Genomic DNA, 17,085 nt, shown 5'->3' with positions numbered 1-17,085 from the left:
CGTAGGCTAATTTCTAGCAAATCCTGTTGAGGGCTAATTTTTTTCCAGGCGATATCATAGCCCATATAAAATGTTTGTAACCTATTCTCAGCAGTCATCTCAACTCGGAGAAGTAAAGAACACAATCTTTGAAGCAAAATTAGTCTTGGAAGAGCATTGAGTCCATTCTACCCGAAGATTCGAAGAGTTCCTCTGAAGTTTTCTTATTTCTGTTAATATGGAAGTTATTTTGGTGTTTTTGAGTATGAACATGAGTAGCTAAATTTTCTATATATGGTTTTGATGGAGCCTCTTGTTGGATGAACTTTTGATTGTTTTTTCAATAATCAAGTCTTTCAGTTTTCGTTTGTTCAACCACGTCGCTTGTTTTTAAATTGAAGATCTCTCAATTGAATGTGACTTAGAATCTAGTTTGCTTGAGAAAGAATGCAACATTAAGTTTTTGGTTGAGGAACAACGCTTATGTCAAAGGTTATAATTTGACCTTGTTGCGATCTTATTTTAAGTTGGTCGAATCGACATTTGGAATTTACTTGGGAAAGTATATCCAAGAAATTATTGCTAGTAATTCAAATTATTAGTGATGATATAAGAGCTCGCTATCAACGGAGATTAATTAATTGAGATTACAAGAAACACGTCATTAGTTCAGTACGTTAGTTGAGGAAATCGTCCTACTAGACTATTTTACTCATCAAATACTCCATTTAATTAGTTAGGGATCCTTTATAAGTCTATATTTATTATAAAATTAATAATAGCTAAATCATTCTTGTTATTACTCGAAAAATCTTTGAACTTGTGAACTTTGAAATATTAGCTAGCAATAACTAAGTGTAACCTCTCTATGGGATCTGACTCAAAACTCAAATATCAAGTTATATTTGCAGCGCCCGCCTATTCATTTTAGGATTACAGTTGGGGCGTGATCAAGAGTCAACCAAGTGATCTGTGCTAGGCATCAGTTGCTCTCTCTTGCGAGACACCCTCCAAAAAGCAAAATCAGCCTCCGCCCGATGCTCTAAAGAACAAAGTAACAGTGGAAGAGACAATTGACTGTATAGCAGCTCAAAGCTCATATGAATTAACTTAACCAGCAGACAGGTGACAAATTATCAGATACAACTTCATAGGCACCGAACTATCAGATTGTTGATCCAGTTTATATTGCTCCTCGGATTAATGTGAGGGAAGGAAAAAAATACAAGACAACTCGAACGATTCTTCTACATAAAGATTCGGTTGCTTTCATTGCAAGCCCACTCTTAGTAATAACCAACCCCTTTGATTTCTGCTTGTGATTGCTGCTGGCCTTCACTCCCTTTCCCAAGGGAAACCAGACGACCTGCAATCGTCAGGGAATTAGAGATCATAAAGGTTACTTCATGGCAAATGAAATAAGTTGTTTAGAACTTTGCAATTTTCCTGGATTTAATGCTCATTATGGTTTTATGCATGTACCAATACTCCTCCACAAGATTACAAGTGGAAATCAGCCAGAATACCATATCAGAAACAATTCCATGATCGTCAAGAGACAACACTGAATTTTAGGTCGTTTCAGAATCCGGTGCAAGACGCATCTATGGTTTGCTATGAAGCTCTTCAAAATTGGCTTGTAATTCAAGTATAGCCCCTAGGCTACTTTTCAACCGAAGCTTATAAACTTAAGTTCTACAGGACATCTTCAAAGTTCAAACTAAAAGGGCGGCTATGATAGAAGCTGGAAACAAGGGTTCAACTAATAATGCAATTTACAGACTTTGAAAGGTTACTGCAGCAACCGACCCAGCCTCCAAAAGAAGCAGTTGCTGAGAGGGTCACACAAGCACGGTAACCTAGACACTAGAATCCAGTACATAAGTATATTTCCAACCTAGTATGTCCAAAGAGAATCGACAATTTCTAGTCAAGGTTAAGCAAGAATATAGCCAAAGAAATCGTAAGACTCATTTCTGATGGCAAACTGATTGCATACAAGAGAAAACAAAATAAAAGCTATGTATAGGGCTGAAATAGTCAGCAGAATTTAAAACTACATGCAGGAAAATGCATGAGAAACTAACTTTAGTGAAGAAGAACAAAATATGCACAATGCTGGAATAGAATGAATTTAAAACTATATGCACGAAAGTGAAAGAGAAACTAAATTTTACTGAAGAAGTAGAAAAACTAAAGTAGTACATTACCATTTCTTCGTACAGCAATCTCTCGTATGCGCCGTACAAGACCAGTGATAGGATCAGTGAAGATTTTTGTTTCAAGGTTACCCTCCACATACAAGATTGAACTACAATGTGCAGTGCACCAAACAATTATCAGAAGAAGGTTAGATCATTTGAAAAGAGCTGGGAAGCAGAAGTATGAAAATACAGATCAAAAGAAAGTAAGCATTCAGTAAAGATGCACAACAAACTTTCACCACAATGCCAAATTCAGATGCTTTTTCTTTTTCCTGGGAAGAAAACGGCCCTCTTAGCTGAAATCCGGCAGCTCGTTATATATTTTTAGAAAAGATTGTGTTTTATAACCCTTATCGTATTTCTCTCTCCTCTCTCACCTTCCCCCCCCCCCCCCCCACAACGGTAAGATCAGCTATCCCACCTCCCCACCCCGACCGGCAACCGGCGACGACGACCACCACCACTGGTAGTACGTTTTTCCAGCCGGCCAGATCTCTCTCCCTCCTCTCTTTTCTTTCTTTCTTCCTTTTTTTTTCCTTCTCTTTTCCTTCCTCTTCTACCCTGCGACCGGAAACCCTTCACCAGTAGGTTTCCGGTCAGTTTCTGCACAGGTACTCAAGTTTTCCGGCGGTTCCTGGAGGTGAACAGTGATTCCGGCCATGGAACAGTATTACTGGCGGCAAACAGGGATTTTTTCGGTGGTGAACAGGTTTTATTTAATTGGAGTCGGTACCTCCAGTAGCCCATTCCCTGTCTTTTAGCCTTATAAATTTTGCCTGCTCCGCCTAACTGAATATCTATTTCACTGCCTATAGACTCTTGCTAACTTGTGCTTTAGTATTGATCCCTTTGTTTGTCTTACATAAACCTTTCACTAGCGTATATTTGTTTTAGTGGCTTTGGTGAGGGATGATAGACTAGGGTCATGTTCTCGGTTGGGGACGGCGGCTAGGGTTGGGGGGGCTAAGGGGGTTGAGGGAGCTTCTAGGTTGAGTAGGGTCTTGGAATATTGGGACTTTATCGGGAAAGTTCATAGAGTCAGTTAAGATTTTTACGAAGAGGAGGATTAATATTGCTTGCGTCCAAGAGACTATATGGGTAGGACCTAAAGCTAAGGATGTGGACGGGTACAAGCTTTGGTTCTCGGGTAGGTCGAGGAATAGGAATGGGGTAGGGATCTTAGTAGATAGTGAGCTTAGAGATCAGGTGGTAGAGGTTAGGAGGATCAATGACAGGATGATGGCAATTAAGTTGGTCGTTGGAGGGTTCACCTTGAACATTATTCGTGCTTACGCGCCGCAAGCGAGTTTGGACGAAGAGGAAAAAAGGCGCTTTTGGGAGGACTTGGACGAAGTGGTGGTAAGTATACCGCCTACTGAGAAGTTATTAGTAGGAGGAGATTTCAATGAGCACATTGGGTCTGTTTCGAGGGGTTATGACGATGTCCATGAAGGATTTGGCTTCGAGGACAGGAACGGTGGAGGAGTCTCACTCCTGGATTTCGCAAAGGCTTTTGGATTGGTGGTAGTCAACTCGAGTTTTCCGAAGAAGGAAGAGCACTTGGTAACCTTCCGTAGCTCAGTGGGTGCAACGCAGATAGACTTTTTGCTCCTTAGAAAAGATGATAAAGGCCTCTGTAAGGACTGCAAGGTCATTCCGAGTGAGAATCTTACGACCCAGCATAAGCTATTGGTGATGGATTTGGAGATAAAGAGGAAGAAGAAGAAGAGGGTCGTGGATGACCGACGGAGGATTAGGTGGGGGAGTTTGACTTTGTCTGGTGCCCTAGAGATGGGGGAGAAGTTGATGGCTATGGGAGTGTGGGATAGTAGGGGGGATGCGAGCACTATGTGGCATAGGACGGCCAGTTGCATTAGGGAAGCAGCTAGAGAGGTATTGGGGGTCTCAAGAGGCCGCCGTGGTGGGCACCGAGGGGATTGGTGGTGGAATGGAGAAGTCCAAGGGAAGGTGGAAGCAAAAAAGCAGACGTATGTGAAGTTGGTAGATAGCAAGGATAATGAAGAGAAGCGGACGAATAGGGAAAAGTATAAGATGGCGAGAAAGGAGGCGAAGTTGGCAGTTTCGACGGCAAAAACGGCAGCCTTTGAATGCCTTTATGTAGAACTAGAGGACAGAGGTGGGGATAAGAAGTTGTTTAGGCTTGCCAAGGCGAGAGAGAGGAAGGCACGCAACCTGGATCAAGTGAAGTGCATCAAGGACGAGGATGGCAAAGTGTTGGTACAGAAAGCTCACATTAGACAGAGATGGCAGTCATACTTTCATAAACTCTTGAACGAAGAAGGGGACAGAGACATTATGTTGGGAGATTTGAAGTACTCTGATAGGCGTCGCGACTTTGGATATTGTAGGAATATAAAGGTTGAGGAGGTTAAAAGAGTTGTTCGTAGGATGCGCAGGGAAAGAGCGACCGGACCTGACGAGATTCCTGGGGAATTTTGGAAGAGTGCAGGCAGGGTAGGCTTGGAGTGGCTGACTAGGTTGTTTGATGTCATTTTCAAGACAGCGAAGATGCCCGAAGAATGGAGGTGGAGTACAATGATTCCCTTGCACAAGAACAAGGGCGACATTCAAAGCTGCAACAACTATAGAGGTATCAAGCTGCTAAGTCACACTATGAAAGTGTGGGAAAGGGTGGTAGAGATGAGGGTGAGGAAAGGTGTGTCTAATTCAGAGAACCAGTTTGGATTCATGCCGGGGCGCTCGACTACAGAAGCCATTCATATTGTAAGGAGATTGGTGGAGCAGTATAGGGAGCGGAAAAGGGACTTGCACATGATATTCATTGACCTAGAAAAGGCTTACGACAAAGTGTCAAGAGAGAATCCTATGGAGATGCTTGGAGGCTAAAGGTGTACCTGTGGTGTACATTAGAGCGATAAAGGACATGTATGATGGAGCTAAGACCAGGGTAAGGACAGTAGGAGAAGACTCGGAGCACTTCTCTGTTCTGATGGGGTTGCATCAGGGATCAACTCCTCGCCCGTTTCTATTCACCTTGGTGATGGATGAATTGACGCGACAAATACAAGGTGAGGTGCCTTGGTGTATGTTGTTCACGGATGACGTAGTCTTGATTGACGAGACTCGTAGCGGAGTTAACACTAAGCTGGAGGGCTGGAGATAGATGTTGGAGTCTAAAGGATTTAAATTGAGTAGGACCTAGACAGAATACTTGGAGTGCAGGTTCAGTGGTGTACCGCATGAGGTTGACGAGGAAGTGAGGCTTGGTACCCAGGCCATCCAAAAGAAAGGAAGTTTCAAGTATCTTGCGTCTATTAGATAGGGAGATGGGGATATCGACGATGATGTTTCACATCATATTGGTGCAGGGTGGATGAAATGGAGGCTCGCTTCCGGAGTGCTGTGTGACAAGAAAGTGCCACCAAAACTTAAAGGCAAGTTCTACAAAGTGGTGGTTAGACCGACTTTATTGTACGGGGCGAAATGTTGGCCAGTCAAGAACTCTCATGTTCAGAAGATGAAAGCCGCGAAAATGCGAATGCTGCGATGGATGTGTGGGCACACTAGGAGGGATAGAATTAGGAATGAAGATATCCGGGACAAAGTGGGAGTAGCATCGGTGGAGAACAAGATGCGAAAAGCGAGGCTGAGATGGTTTGGGCATGTGAAGAGGAGAGACACAGATGTTCCAGTGCGGAAGTGTGAGAGGTTGGCTATGGACGGTTTCAAGAGAGATAAAGAGAGGCCGAAGAAGTATTGGGGAGAGGTGATTAGACAGGACATGGCGCAATTTCAGCTTACCGAGGACATGACCTTAGATAGGAGGTTGTGGAGAACTCAGATTAGGATAAAAGGCTAGGTTTCCTATCATTTCATCCTAGTAGTTGTAGTTTTGCTCTTTCGTTTATTGCCATTTGATTTATGCTTATATTTGTTGGGCCTTGTACTTTGATTATCTTATTTATCTATGGTAGCTAATGCTCCTTTCTTTCCAGACTGTTCTATCATGACTTTCTCGCTTTGTTTATTCCTCGTTTTCATATTGTTTTTGATATGCTTGTCCCTATCTGACTTTTTGTCTTGTTTTCTCTCTTGGCCAAGGGTCCATCGGAAATAGCCTCCCTACCTTTCAAGGTGGGGGCAAGGTCTGCGTACACTCTACCCTCCCCAGACCCCACATTGTGGGATTCTACTGGGCTTGTTGTTGTTGTTGTTGTTGATTGTTTGTATAACACTGACCTATTCTTCGGTGACGTAAAATTTCATGTATGAAAAGTTCTTTTGGGATTCTTATGATTTAGGAAAAAACAAGAAGCAGCGAATAAGTCAATTTTTTTACTGCCACTCATTCAAGGCTTAACCATGAAGCAGGCTCTTATATTGACTTCACAACAAAATAGAATTAAAAGTGAGCTCTAGATGAACACAACCCTCATCAGGTTGAATTTTAAGCAAACAATGGAAAACATTAACTAACACGGGAAATTACAAGCATAAGCCCAAACTTAACTTAAACAGTAAAGAGATGGAGGAAAATGGAAGCATACCCTGGAATAATACTCTTCATGGCCATCTCCCCCAACCTCTCGGGATAGACTGAGACCCTGTGCCACTGAACTGCACACCTATTGGCATATTCTCTTGGCTCTTCATTATCAAACGGCCTCCTGTTGTTCCGAATTCCACCTGTTCCAAGGGATAGCAGAGTCACCGTCCTCCCACTCTTCAACCTCTTTTGTATTGGTGTCTGGCCAACTTGACCAACCAAGATTGCCTGTCCCGATTCCACAAAAAACATCAAACCAACTTATATTTGCAGAGAGCTAATATATTTATGACTACAACTGTTGCCTCTTATCTTTTTGGTTTGGTGGGTAAGGAAGTAGGTATTGCAGCTGTACCAATTTTTCTTTCAAAATTGGCAAACCATAATCTTCACACTGCTAATTCAAACACAACTTAATCAATCAATCAACCATTCCCTAATCCCAATTTCAGCTAGGGGTCAGCTAGATGAATCTTCTATATTCATTTAGCTCTATTCGGATCCATTGCATTCCGATATTAAATATTTCCATTAAAATGCGAAAAACAAAAAACAAACCAACAAATCCCCACTCAATCATCAAAGATTTACAAGCATATAAACACCATTATATGTATGCATAAACTCCATTGGTGCATTTACATATCATAAATATATAGACATAGACTACATATGAACTGTCGGGGTCGTATCTGCTGTAATATGCAAAATAGTGTCTTCATCTACTAAATGCCAACAACTACTACTACACCTTAACCCCAAACAAGTTGGGTCAGCTATATGAATTCTCACGTACCATGACTCTCTATTTAAATTCATATTAGGCAAACATCGTAGAATAAAACAAAAAAAAAATTAAATCAAAAATCATAAACTAAAATATTACAGATAATGAGTGGTATGAGTTCACCACAATTTTACTAAAATAAACATCTCTGAAGGGCTAATAGACTCCTAGAAAGCACAGGACCTAAAGTAAACATACTAACATGACTAGTTTAAAAATAAAACATACTAACATAACTAAAACATTTAACACCTATTTAGATCTTTTTTAAAAAAGAATTGATAATCGAGAAATCCCGGAGGGCCAGTGGGCATGGTTCGAAACTCAGTAGGTAATGGACTCATCCCTCCCCCTCTCCACTTAAATACAAAGCTTTTGTTTGCAGCAGAGTTCGAACCCATGACATGGGCCTAACCCACACATCACGTGTAGACTGGCAGATAGAAAACGGGTTGTTGGCAAGCATGACGAGAGGGAGAAGTTCAAAGGAGGAAAGGCTTAGGGTGAATATTATTATTAATTGAGGTTGTGTCTATTTTATTTTATTTTAACTGGTAAAGGTTGTGCCTATTTTCTTTCCCTTAACTCTTCTTTTTTTGCCTTCTCCTTGGCGAGTTTTGCTTTTTGATCTCTCTCTGAGTCTCTAAAAGCTAACGAGATGATTCTGGTTAACCCGAGAATTCCTCAGAGCAAATAGAAGAAATTCCATTGAAGGGCTTAATCAATAGGAGAAGATAGCTGCAGATAGAAGAAACGGTAATTGCTATTTCATTCCCCTTTCTTCCAAGTCACACCGTAAGAGCCATTTATTATCTTTCTTTGATCTCTTACCACCAGACCAAAGCCTTGGAGCATGTCGCCCATATAGATGTTTATCTTCCATTGTGTCTATCTTTCGCTAAGTGTACATGGATTCTATGAAATCGTAAGTCCTTTGAGACAATCCCTTCCATGTGATTTTAAGTCCGTCTCGCCTTTTTTTGGAGAACTAAGTCTGTCTCGCCATTTTAACACCTTCACTCACTATGGTTTTGCGCCTACGAACCGCTACCTTTGGTGGTCGACAAAGGACATGACCGAACCATCTCAATCAACCTTCTCTCATTTTATCCTCAATGTGTGCTACTTGCACTTTCTGTCAAATGTGATCATTTTTAAGCTTGTCTATTCTTGTAAGACCGCATTTGCATCTCCACAACACTCATCTTGTAGATGTGGTGGACTTTAATGGTGCGACATTCACTTTCATATAACATTGATGGTCTCTAACTGATATATGGAGCTTACCTTTTAACTTTGGTAGGCATCCTTTTATCACAAAATCCTAGCAACACTTCTCCATTTCAAACATCTGATTTTGATTCTATGCGTAATATCTATCTTCATTTATCATTCCATTCTCTTGGAATAACGAATCTAGATATCTAAATTATTTGCATTGAGAAACCACAATCCCCTCTTATCTCACTTCAAATTCATTCTTCTAATGCTGACTAAACTTGCAATGCATATTTGGTCTTAATTATTTACTTATCCTAATACACTTACTCTCTAGAGTATTTCTCCAAAACTTCAAACTGCTGACACCCTCATTGATTTCGTTAATTAGCACAATTTGGTCATCAAATAACATACGCTATGGGACATCAACTTGTATTATGTTGGTTAGCTCATCCATAACCAAGTCAAACAAGTACAACTCAATGTCGATCTGTAGTGTAAGTACAAAGTCATGGAAACTCCTTTATATCTCCTACTATTGTTCTAACGTCAGTGATGACTCCTTCATACATGTCCTTTATGACATTATATATTTAATATGAATTATTTTCTTCTCCAAAACCCACAGTCCCACACAAAGGACCTTTCTTGGTAATCTATCATATGCTTTCTCAAAATTCCAACTAGTAGATGCACTAGGTTCACATATCTAGCTTCATTTATCATATTTACCTTGTAAATACCTACTCCTAATCAATTCCCGAGCAGACACAGAACAATTACATGTACATAAACCTCATTATGTGCATGCACAACCCAGCTATTGGTTCATTCATATATCTACAAAGCCACATACCGGTAAATACCACCCCCACCCCCCACCCCCCCACCCCTAAAACCCCTCACCACCGCCAACACCCCAAAAAAAAATCTTGGTATCTCAAAGACTCAAACGCCCAATCTCATTAGAATTGTATGTGAATAACACATGTCATCCAAAGCAATCTCTTAATCCATTACTTACAACTAACAGATGCATAACAAGTATAAACTTATCTCCATTTTTTATAATCCACTGTGTAACTACCTACATCCAAGCAACTGTCAAGTAAACTTCAGCACCAAACATGTATATAAACACCAACACGTATATGCACGAACCTGCTATTGGTACATTTACATATGATAACATACAAAGACATACTAATTCATATATGCAAACAGTTAGAATGTCATCAAAATGAATACCTAACATACAAAATCAATGTCTCAATCTGTTAATTCCGACATAAGGTTTGTATATTTGGTATGACCGAAAATGTTTTCCCATTTTCCCTTACCCTAAATAGCTCGGAAAATGTTTTTCTTAAAATAGGAGAAAATATTTTCCATAAAAATGTGAAGGAAGACATTTTTCAGATCGATAAAAACACATCAACGCCTATCCCCTACTCACCCCACCCTATGTCAGTGTGCCTACCACCACCCACCCCTCAACCCCCACTCCCCAAACATTTTCCAAACACACAATTTATCTCAACTAATCAAAAATGTTACCTTGTAAATACCAACTTCCAAGCCATTTTCAAGGGGACGCTCAATGTATTTGCGTTCTTGATTCAACTCGGAAGATGAAGGTAATGAAAATCCTGTTGATTCCGGTTCCGAATCGTCTGAGATTTTTGTGCAAAATGAAGAGAGCTGTGAAGCTTTTATGGAGCTAGGGTTTCTAAGGGTAGTGCGTAAGAGCTTTCTTGATACTGAGGATGCCATTGGTATGCCTTTCAAGTGAATTTTCTTTTCCCACTCGTTTAAACCCTTGTACTAGAGGCGGCACTTTGGTGGCAACAATTTGGAAATAATTAAATTAAGACCAGTACGTACAATTTACCTGTGTTTAGTTACACTTTATATTTCTGTCATTAGCACTAATAATACTCTGTTTGTCAAAGCTTTTAAGACACTAAAAGTGCTTCTTTTAAAAAAAATAAAAAAAAAGTGACGTGTTTATCCAAGTTTTCAGGAGAAAATAAGTGTTATTGGAGAATAGTAGAAACTAAAAACATAGTTTTTCTCCAAAAGTATTCTTTTGACACTTAGGAACATTTTTTAAAAGTTTGGTAAAACACTAAGTGTTGCTCAAAAATATTTTTCAAATTGATTAGCTAAACACAAATTATTTCTCAAAAAGATATTTTTAAAAAAAAAAACATTTTCCAAAATAAACTGGATTTAGAAATTTGGCCAAACATGCTACTCATATCTCAATTTAAGTAAGTATTATTCTATGTTTGACATAGCAATACTAATATTAACTATTGTTATTATTAAACTGTAATTAACAAAATTTAAGAAAATAATGTAATATAATCCTTTACGATATGAATGGAAAAAATGACCTTTAGCAGTCCAAGGAGGAGCTGCTAAGGTTACCATTAGATCACTGGAACTAACGTTTGTTTCCCATGCTACATTTTTAATTGTAGCCCCTTTTTAAGTTTGTAATGGAGCAATACATTTTTTGAAGAAAAATAGCTAAAAGAATTTATTGATAGAGTAGTCCTAATTCAGGCATCATATAGTTTGGTTTTATGGCAAGTGGAATTCAGAAAAAAATTAGTATTGAAATGAGTCCTAATTCAAACGTCATATAGTTTGGTTTTTTGGCAAGTGAAATTCAGAAAAAATTAATCTCGTCAAGTATTATATCTCACATAAGCCTACTATTTATTCCATTTTTTCTCATTTGATAATGTCGGTGTTTGACCATTTCGCTTCGATCATTTCATCGATATCTTATTTTTCCCACCCTTATTACTTATTATGTTTTAATTTATAATAGATTTTGTTTGATAAGTGCATTTAGCAAGAATTCAAATTTTTTGTTTGATACGTGCATTTAGCAAGAATTTAAAATCGGTGCACTGATCATGTAAACAACATTTACGCAATAAGATTACATAAAAAGTAATTATAGATAACTTTATATTTTTAATTAACAATCTTTAATAATATAAACAACCTATTATAATAAGTTGAATTACACTAAAGGTGTAAAAGAATCATTACACCATTTTTGTGTATATCCATTTAACAATGCGGAATATTAATTTATAAAGTTTTCACAGCTCTAAATTTATTGAACTATTTAAGTTTCAATCCTCATGTGTTGTTTTATTTATTAAACTATTTTTATCATTTTCATCTTGTTGTTTTATTTATTAAACTATTTTTATCATTTTCGTCTTCCACTACTCAGATAGTGCATAAGTTAGATAAATACGCTAAACACCCTTTTCATTCAAACCAGAGAAAATTGATAAACTACAGTATTAGTTATGTGTGACATATGCTAAAGAATTTCACCATCAAAGAATTTAGAAAGAGTAAACTTGTCCGTCTAGCCTTTGAAATTACTTGTAAGGAATTGGGCTACCAGCTCTTGTGCTTCTTTTTTCCTTTGACGAAAATCTTCGTTAACAATCTAGTCTCTCGAGATAGAATAAGCTAGGAAAGTATCAGTCATATGCATTTCGTTTGGAAGGTACAATTTAACTTTCCTACACTTAAATTTCGAACAAACAGAAGATTACGCCGAAATTAACCCTTCAACGTATATTCTAATCAAACAATAAAATTACATAATGAAACTACTCAAGTTCACATGGTACAATATATTTTTCTACTGAAGCTAGCAAAGATTCTGAGGTTTCAACATAACTTTGCCTATGTGAGTTTCAGAAAGTATAGGTAATCCTACGTCCGGAAAAAGAAGGAAAATTGCAATAGGCTTACGGCTAATGTAAGGATCATTTGCACTTTTGTCCCCATTTGGTGCTCGTCTTTAATTTTTGTCTTTCAAGGCAAACAACTTTTCGGCAGGACATAAGTTTATATTTTCGCATCATAAAATCACACAAGTTATGCCCTGAGCCCTTAAAGAGTTTAAGCCCCACTAAGCATAAGTTCGATTTTTTTTTTTTTTTGGGTAATTAAAGAATTTATTTACCAAAGTGAACGTTATGTACATCTAAATAGCTTGAGTTGGACAAAATCCCAACCTCAAGTGATGCTGCTGTCTGCAAAGTTTCTACTTCACCTCTATTCTACCAAAACTATCAAGGGTAAAAATTTAATGATCGTAAAATACTAGCTAGTTTTGGAGAAGCTGCTCCTCTTCCATACACTTCTTGGATGATCCTTCTCAGCAATTGCTCAGGTGTTCTACTCTTCTGCTGAAAAATCATTTGGTTCCTCTCAAGCCAAAGATGATACACTACCCCAGCCAGCACCATTCTATATATAATAGCATGTGCAGCTCTTCCTTTTGCCCTTCGACTTGCCCAGTTGACTTCATCCTTCCAGTTCAACACTCCTCTGTTAATACCTTGCCAGATAAGTAATTTTACCCATACCAGCGTAGAGAAATTACATACAAATAAGAGATGTTGATGATCCTCCTTCTCCACCTCACATAGAGGGCATAATAAGCTTGTTTGAATCCCCTATTTATCCCGTCGATCTTTTGTATACATTCTGCATTGAATTGTTAAATACAACACAAAGATCCATTTGGGACTGCCTTGGTTGTTGCATATAAGCCTCCTCCACTCAACTTTTGGATAGTCTCCTCTGAGCTGATTATACACATCTTTCATAGAATATTATTCAGCCTAAAGGATGGTCACCATGTCTAGATTTGCCTCAGCTAGATATTTTGTAGCCTGTAGAATTTTCTGAATCAACCAAGAGGCTTGCTTGGCAATCACATCCCAAGCTGCTCTCCCCTTCATATATATGTATGTACCCACACTATCCAGAGCTTATCCTTCTTCTTGCTTAGATTCCACAGTTGCTTCACTATTGCAACTTTGTTCCAAGTGTACACATCAGTAATGTTCGGCCCACCTACCTCTCTTGGCCAGCAAAGTTGGTCCCATGCCACAAGGGCCTTATTCTTGGCCTCAGCTGCACCTGTCCAAAGTTTGGAAACTTCCTGCATACTATTTCTATCTTTTGTATAATTTTCTTAGGCAGAGGAAAGATTTGGGACCAGAAAGATTGCACTGCTATCAAAACACTCCTCAACAATTGTAAGCGGCCTGCATAAGATAAAAATTTTGATGTCTAGCTAGTGATTCTTCCAAGCATCTTCTCAAGGAGGGGTTGACACTGAGCTACAGTAAGTCTCTTGGAGCTCAAAGGGACCCCAAGGTATTTGAATGGCAACTTCCCTATAGAGAAACCAAGTGTTTGAATGATATTTTTTTAATAGGTTCCGGGACCCCTCCAAAGTATATGCTACTCTTACTCTGATTCGCTATAAGGCCAGAGGCATGAGAAAACTGCTGGAAACATTCATATAACCTTGATGTAGATTTCTCATCTCCTCTACAAAACAATAATAGATCATCCGCAAAGCTCAATTTTATGATGTTTAACTTTTTACACCTCGGGTGATATTGAAAATCAGGGGTGGCTCTCAAATTCTTCAATAGCCTAGTTAAATATTCCATTGATAGCATAAATAGATAGGGGGACATAGGATCCCCTTGTCTAACCCCTCTCTTAGCAGCAAATGGGGGTATGAAACAGTTCTTACACATATCATTATCCAGTTGACAAATTGCTCTGGAAACTATAGACCTTGTAGAACTTGCTCCAAGAAATTCCATCAAGAGAATCATTGGCCTTTTGCATATCAATCTTGATCATGTATCTTGGTGAAATTGCTTTTCTCCCATAGCATTTAACTAGTTCATGACTTAGAATAACATTGTCATTCAGCATTTTACTTGGCACAAAGGCAGTCTATCCACTGTCCACCAAAAAATAAATTACAGGCTGAAGTCTTTGAATGAGAAGTTTTGATATAATCTTGTAAAGTGTAGTGCAACATGATATAGGCATGTGGTCTCTGATGGTGGCAGGAGGTTTTATCTTAGGAATCAAAGTCACCGAGGTGGTATTAATTGGGGCATACATGATACCGGTTTCAAAGAAGTTTAGAACTGCACTACTGACATCCTCTCCAATAGCGGGCCATGATTTTTTTTTAAAACAGTGAGTTGAATCCATCACACTCGGAGCCTTCATATCATCTATTCCTTGCAGAGCTTGCAAAACATCTTCTTTTTGTAAGAAGCGTTATAAGTTGCAATTGTTGTTGCCTATTTAATCTAGCCTCATTCTTCATAATTGCAGGATGAATTGTTGGTATATCTGTGTTGGTAGTGCCTAGGAGTTGCTTGTAGAACCCTACCACTTCTGCCTTGATCCCATCATTGGTGCTAACATGTGTCCCATTGTCAGTTGTGAGTAATCTAATTTGATTTTGGGATTTCCGGCACTTCATACTTGCAACGAAAAAACTGGTATTAGCATCCCCTAGTTGGAGCCATTTGACTCTTGACTTTTTCCTGTATATGCTTTCCTCTATGCTGCTCCATTTATATAGCTCAGCCCTAATACATCTTTCATCCTCAAACAAATCAACAGTGGTATCAATTTTCCTCATCTAGCTTTGCATATTCTTCAAAGCATCTCTCAGATGGTGTACTTTCTCTGTGACCCCCATGTACTCTTTTTTATTAAGATCATTCATGACCAGTTTTATTCTCTTGAGATTATGCCACACTCCTCTCATACCTCCAGTCTGTGATAACAAGTTTCTCTGTATCTTTTCCTTGAAATCAGGATGCTCTGCTAAACAGTTGTAAAACCTGAAAGGCTTAGTACCAGTTTCTCTAGGCTCTTCCACTTCAAGGCAAATTGGTGAATGATCAGAGAAAGCAGGATCAAGTATATGGACTTGTATTGCAGGCATGTGTAGCATCCAGTGTGCATTAACTAATGCTCTAACTATCATGCTAAAGACATGACTATTAGTCCATGTGAAAGTTCTCCCAACTATAGCCAATTCTGACATATTACAATCCTCCATGAAGGTCTTAAAGTCTCTTATTTCATAATCTTGTACTTCACTTCCATGTATTCTATCCTCTTGCTCTAGAATTGTGTTACAATCACCCGTAACCGAATCCCTCATACTGCCTTCTATCTCCCTAAGTCTGTCCCACAAAGGACCCTTTGTTGGCACTGTATGCAACCTATAGACAGCAGTAAGTTGAAATTCCCTATTGCTTCTATATGGCTTAACAAACCCATGTATGAATTGTGGATGCATCTCTATAGGGCTGAAATGAATCACACTAGGATCCTATACAACCCACAATCTTCCTCTGACATTAGCAGAAGCATTAGTACACCAGTCTCATCCAAGTGCAATTTTATTAAGAATCATTGCAACTTTATTCTCAGTAACTCTATGCTCACTAATTGCTACAAGACTAACTTTATTTGCAACTAAAAATACCTTTATCTCCTTGTGCTTTACCACATTACTAAATCCTCATACATTCCAGGACACTATCATTTAGACGAACTAAGATTTGAACCAGCTTCCTTCCCCTCTCCACCACCACTTCCCTCATTACATTGAACTGTTGAATCAGTAGTGCTAGGTCCTGCTTGCTCACGTCTAAGTAGCTTAGTATTAGGAGCAGTTACCTGTCGAGCTAACTGTTGTGTTTTCTTTGCTGTAGATTTTTCCCCTCACTACTTACCAATTATCATCATGTTGTGGTGTTGCATTCGACACCTCCTGTGCATTTCTAGCTGCTTGCTCCTCGCCTATTCCTGTTTCATTTATAACAATACCTTGTGGCTGCCATTCTTGCCTTTGCTTTTGCTTAGGCTTAGGAACTGGCACTTCTTTATGATCATCCTGGCCTGCTACTGGTGTAGGCTTCTCTGGTTGCTTCTTAGGCTGACAATTATGTCTAACTTGCAAACAAATTGGACAACATACCGGCTTCCAATCATACCACACCCTTTGAGTGAATGTTTTCCCCTTTGGATCTTGTACTTTGATGGTCTGTGGCAACGGTCTAGTGACATCAACTTCTACCAAAATTCGAGCATATGATATTCTACTATATTGAGTAGTGCAGTCATCAACATATAGAGGTTGTCCTAAAATACTACCTATTTTGCCTAAGGCTGCAGCACCCCAACAACTAAGTGGAAGATCTGGCAACTTAATCTATAGGGGAATAGTAGTTAGGATCTCGTCGTTGAAATTAAAGTCCTCAGTCCATGGCTTTATGATGACAGGCCGCTTGTTCGATGTGTGTGGACCAAAGCACATAACTGCATCCCTTTCTTCCTTCTTTTCAAATCGCACCACAAAGTACCCATCGTTGTGATAATACACTTTAGGTTTGGTTGCGAACTTCCCTTGCGCTACAATAAAACGTTCAATTGCTCCTATTGAAGGAGAAGCTCCAGCCACATACACCACAACT

General features: G+C 39.0%; 1 protein-coding gene across 1 annotated transcript; it reads right to left on the bottom strand.

The window, feature by feature from the left end:
• Nucleotides 1–1,061: 1,061 nt before the first annotated feature.
• On the bottom strand, nucleotides 1,062–10,598 carry LOC132603545 (single-stranded DNA-binding protein, mitochondrial). Its single transcript, XM_060316668.1, has 4 exons — nucleotides 10,277–10,598; nucleotides 6,713–6,939; nucleotides 2,190–2,290; nucleotides 1,062–1,345 (listed from the first exon to the last, which is right to left on the bottom strand). The coding sequence occupies exons 1-4, from the start codon at nucleotides 10,490–10,492 to the stop codon at nucleotides 1,266–1,268; spliced, it is 624 nt and encodes a 207-aa protein (XP_060172651.1). The 5' UTR covers nucleotides 10,493–10,598; the 3' UTR covers nucleotides 1,062–1,265.
• Between the last annotated feature and the right edge of the window lie 6,487 nt (nucleotides 10,599–17,085).

Source organism: Lycium barbarum, chromosome 7 (genome assembly GCF_019175385.1).
Source record: "Lycium barbarum isolate Lr01 chromosome 7, ASM1917538v2, whole genome shotgun sequence".
NCBI classification, from domain to species: Eukaryota; Viridiplantae; Streptophyta; class Magnoliopsida; order Solanales; family Solanaceae; genus Lycium; species Lycium barbarum.
This window is presented reverse-complemented; position numbering and strand designations above follow the sequence as displayed.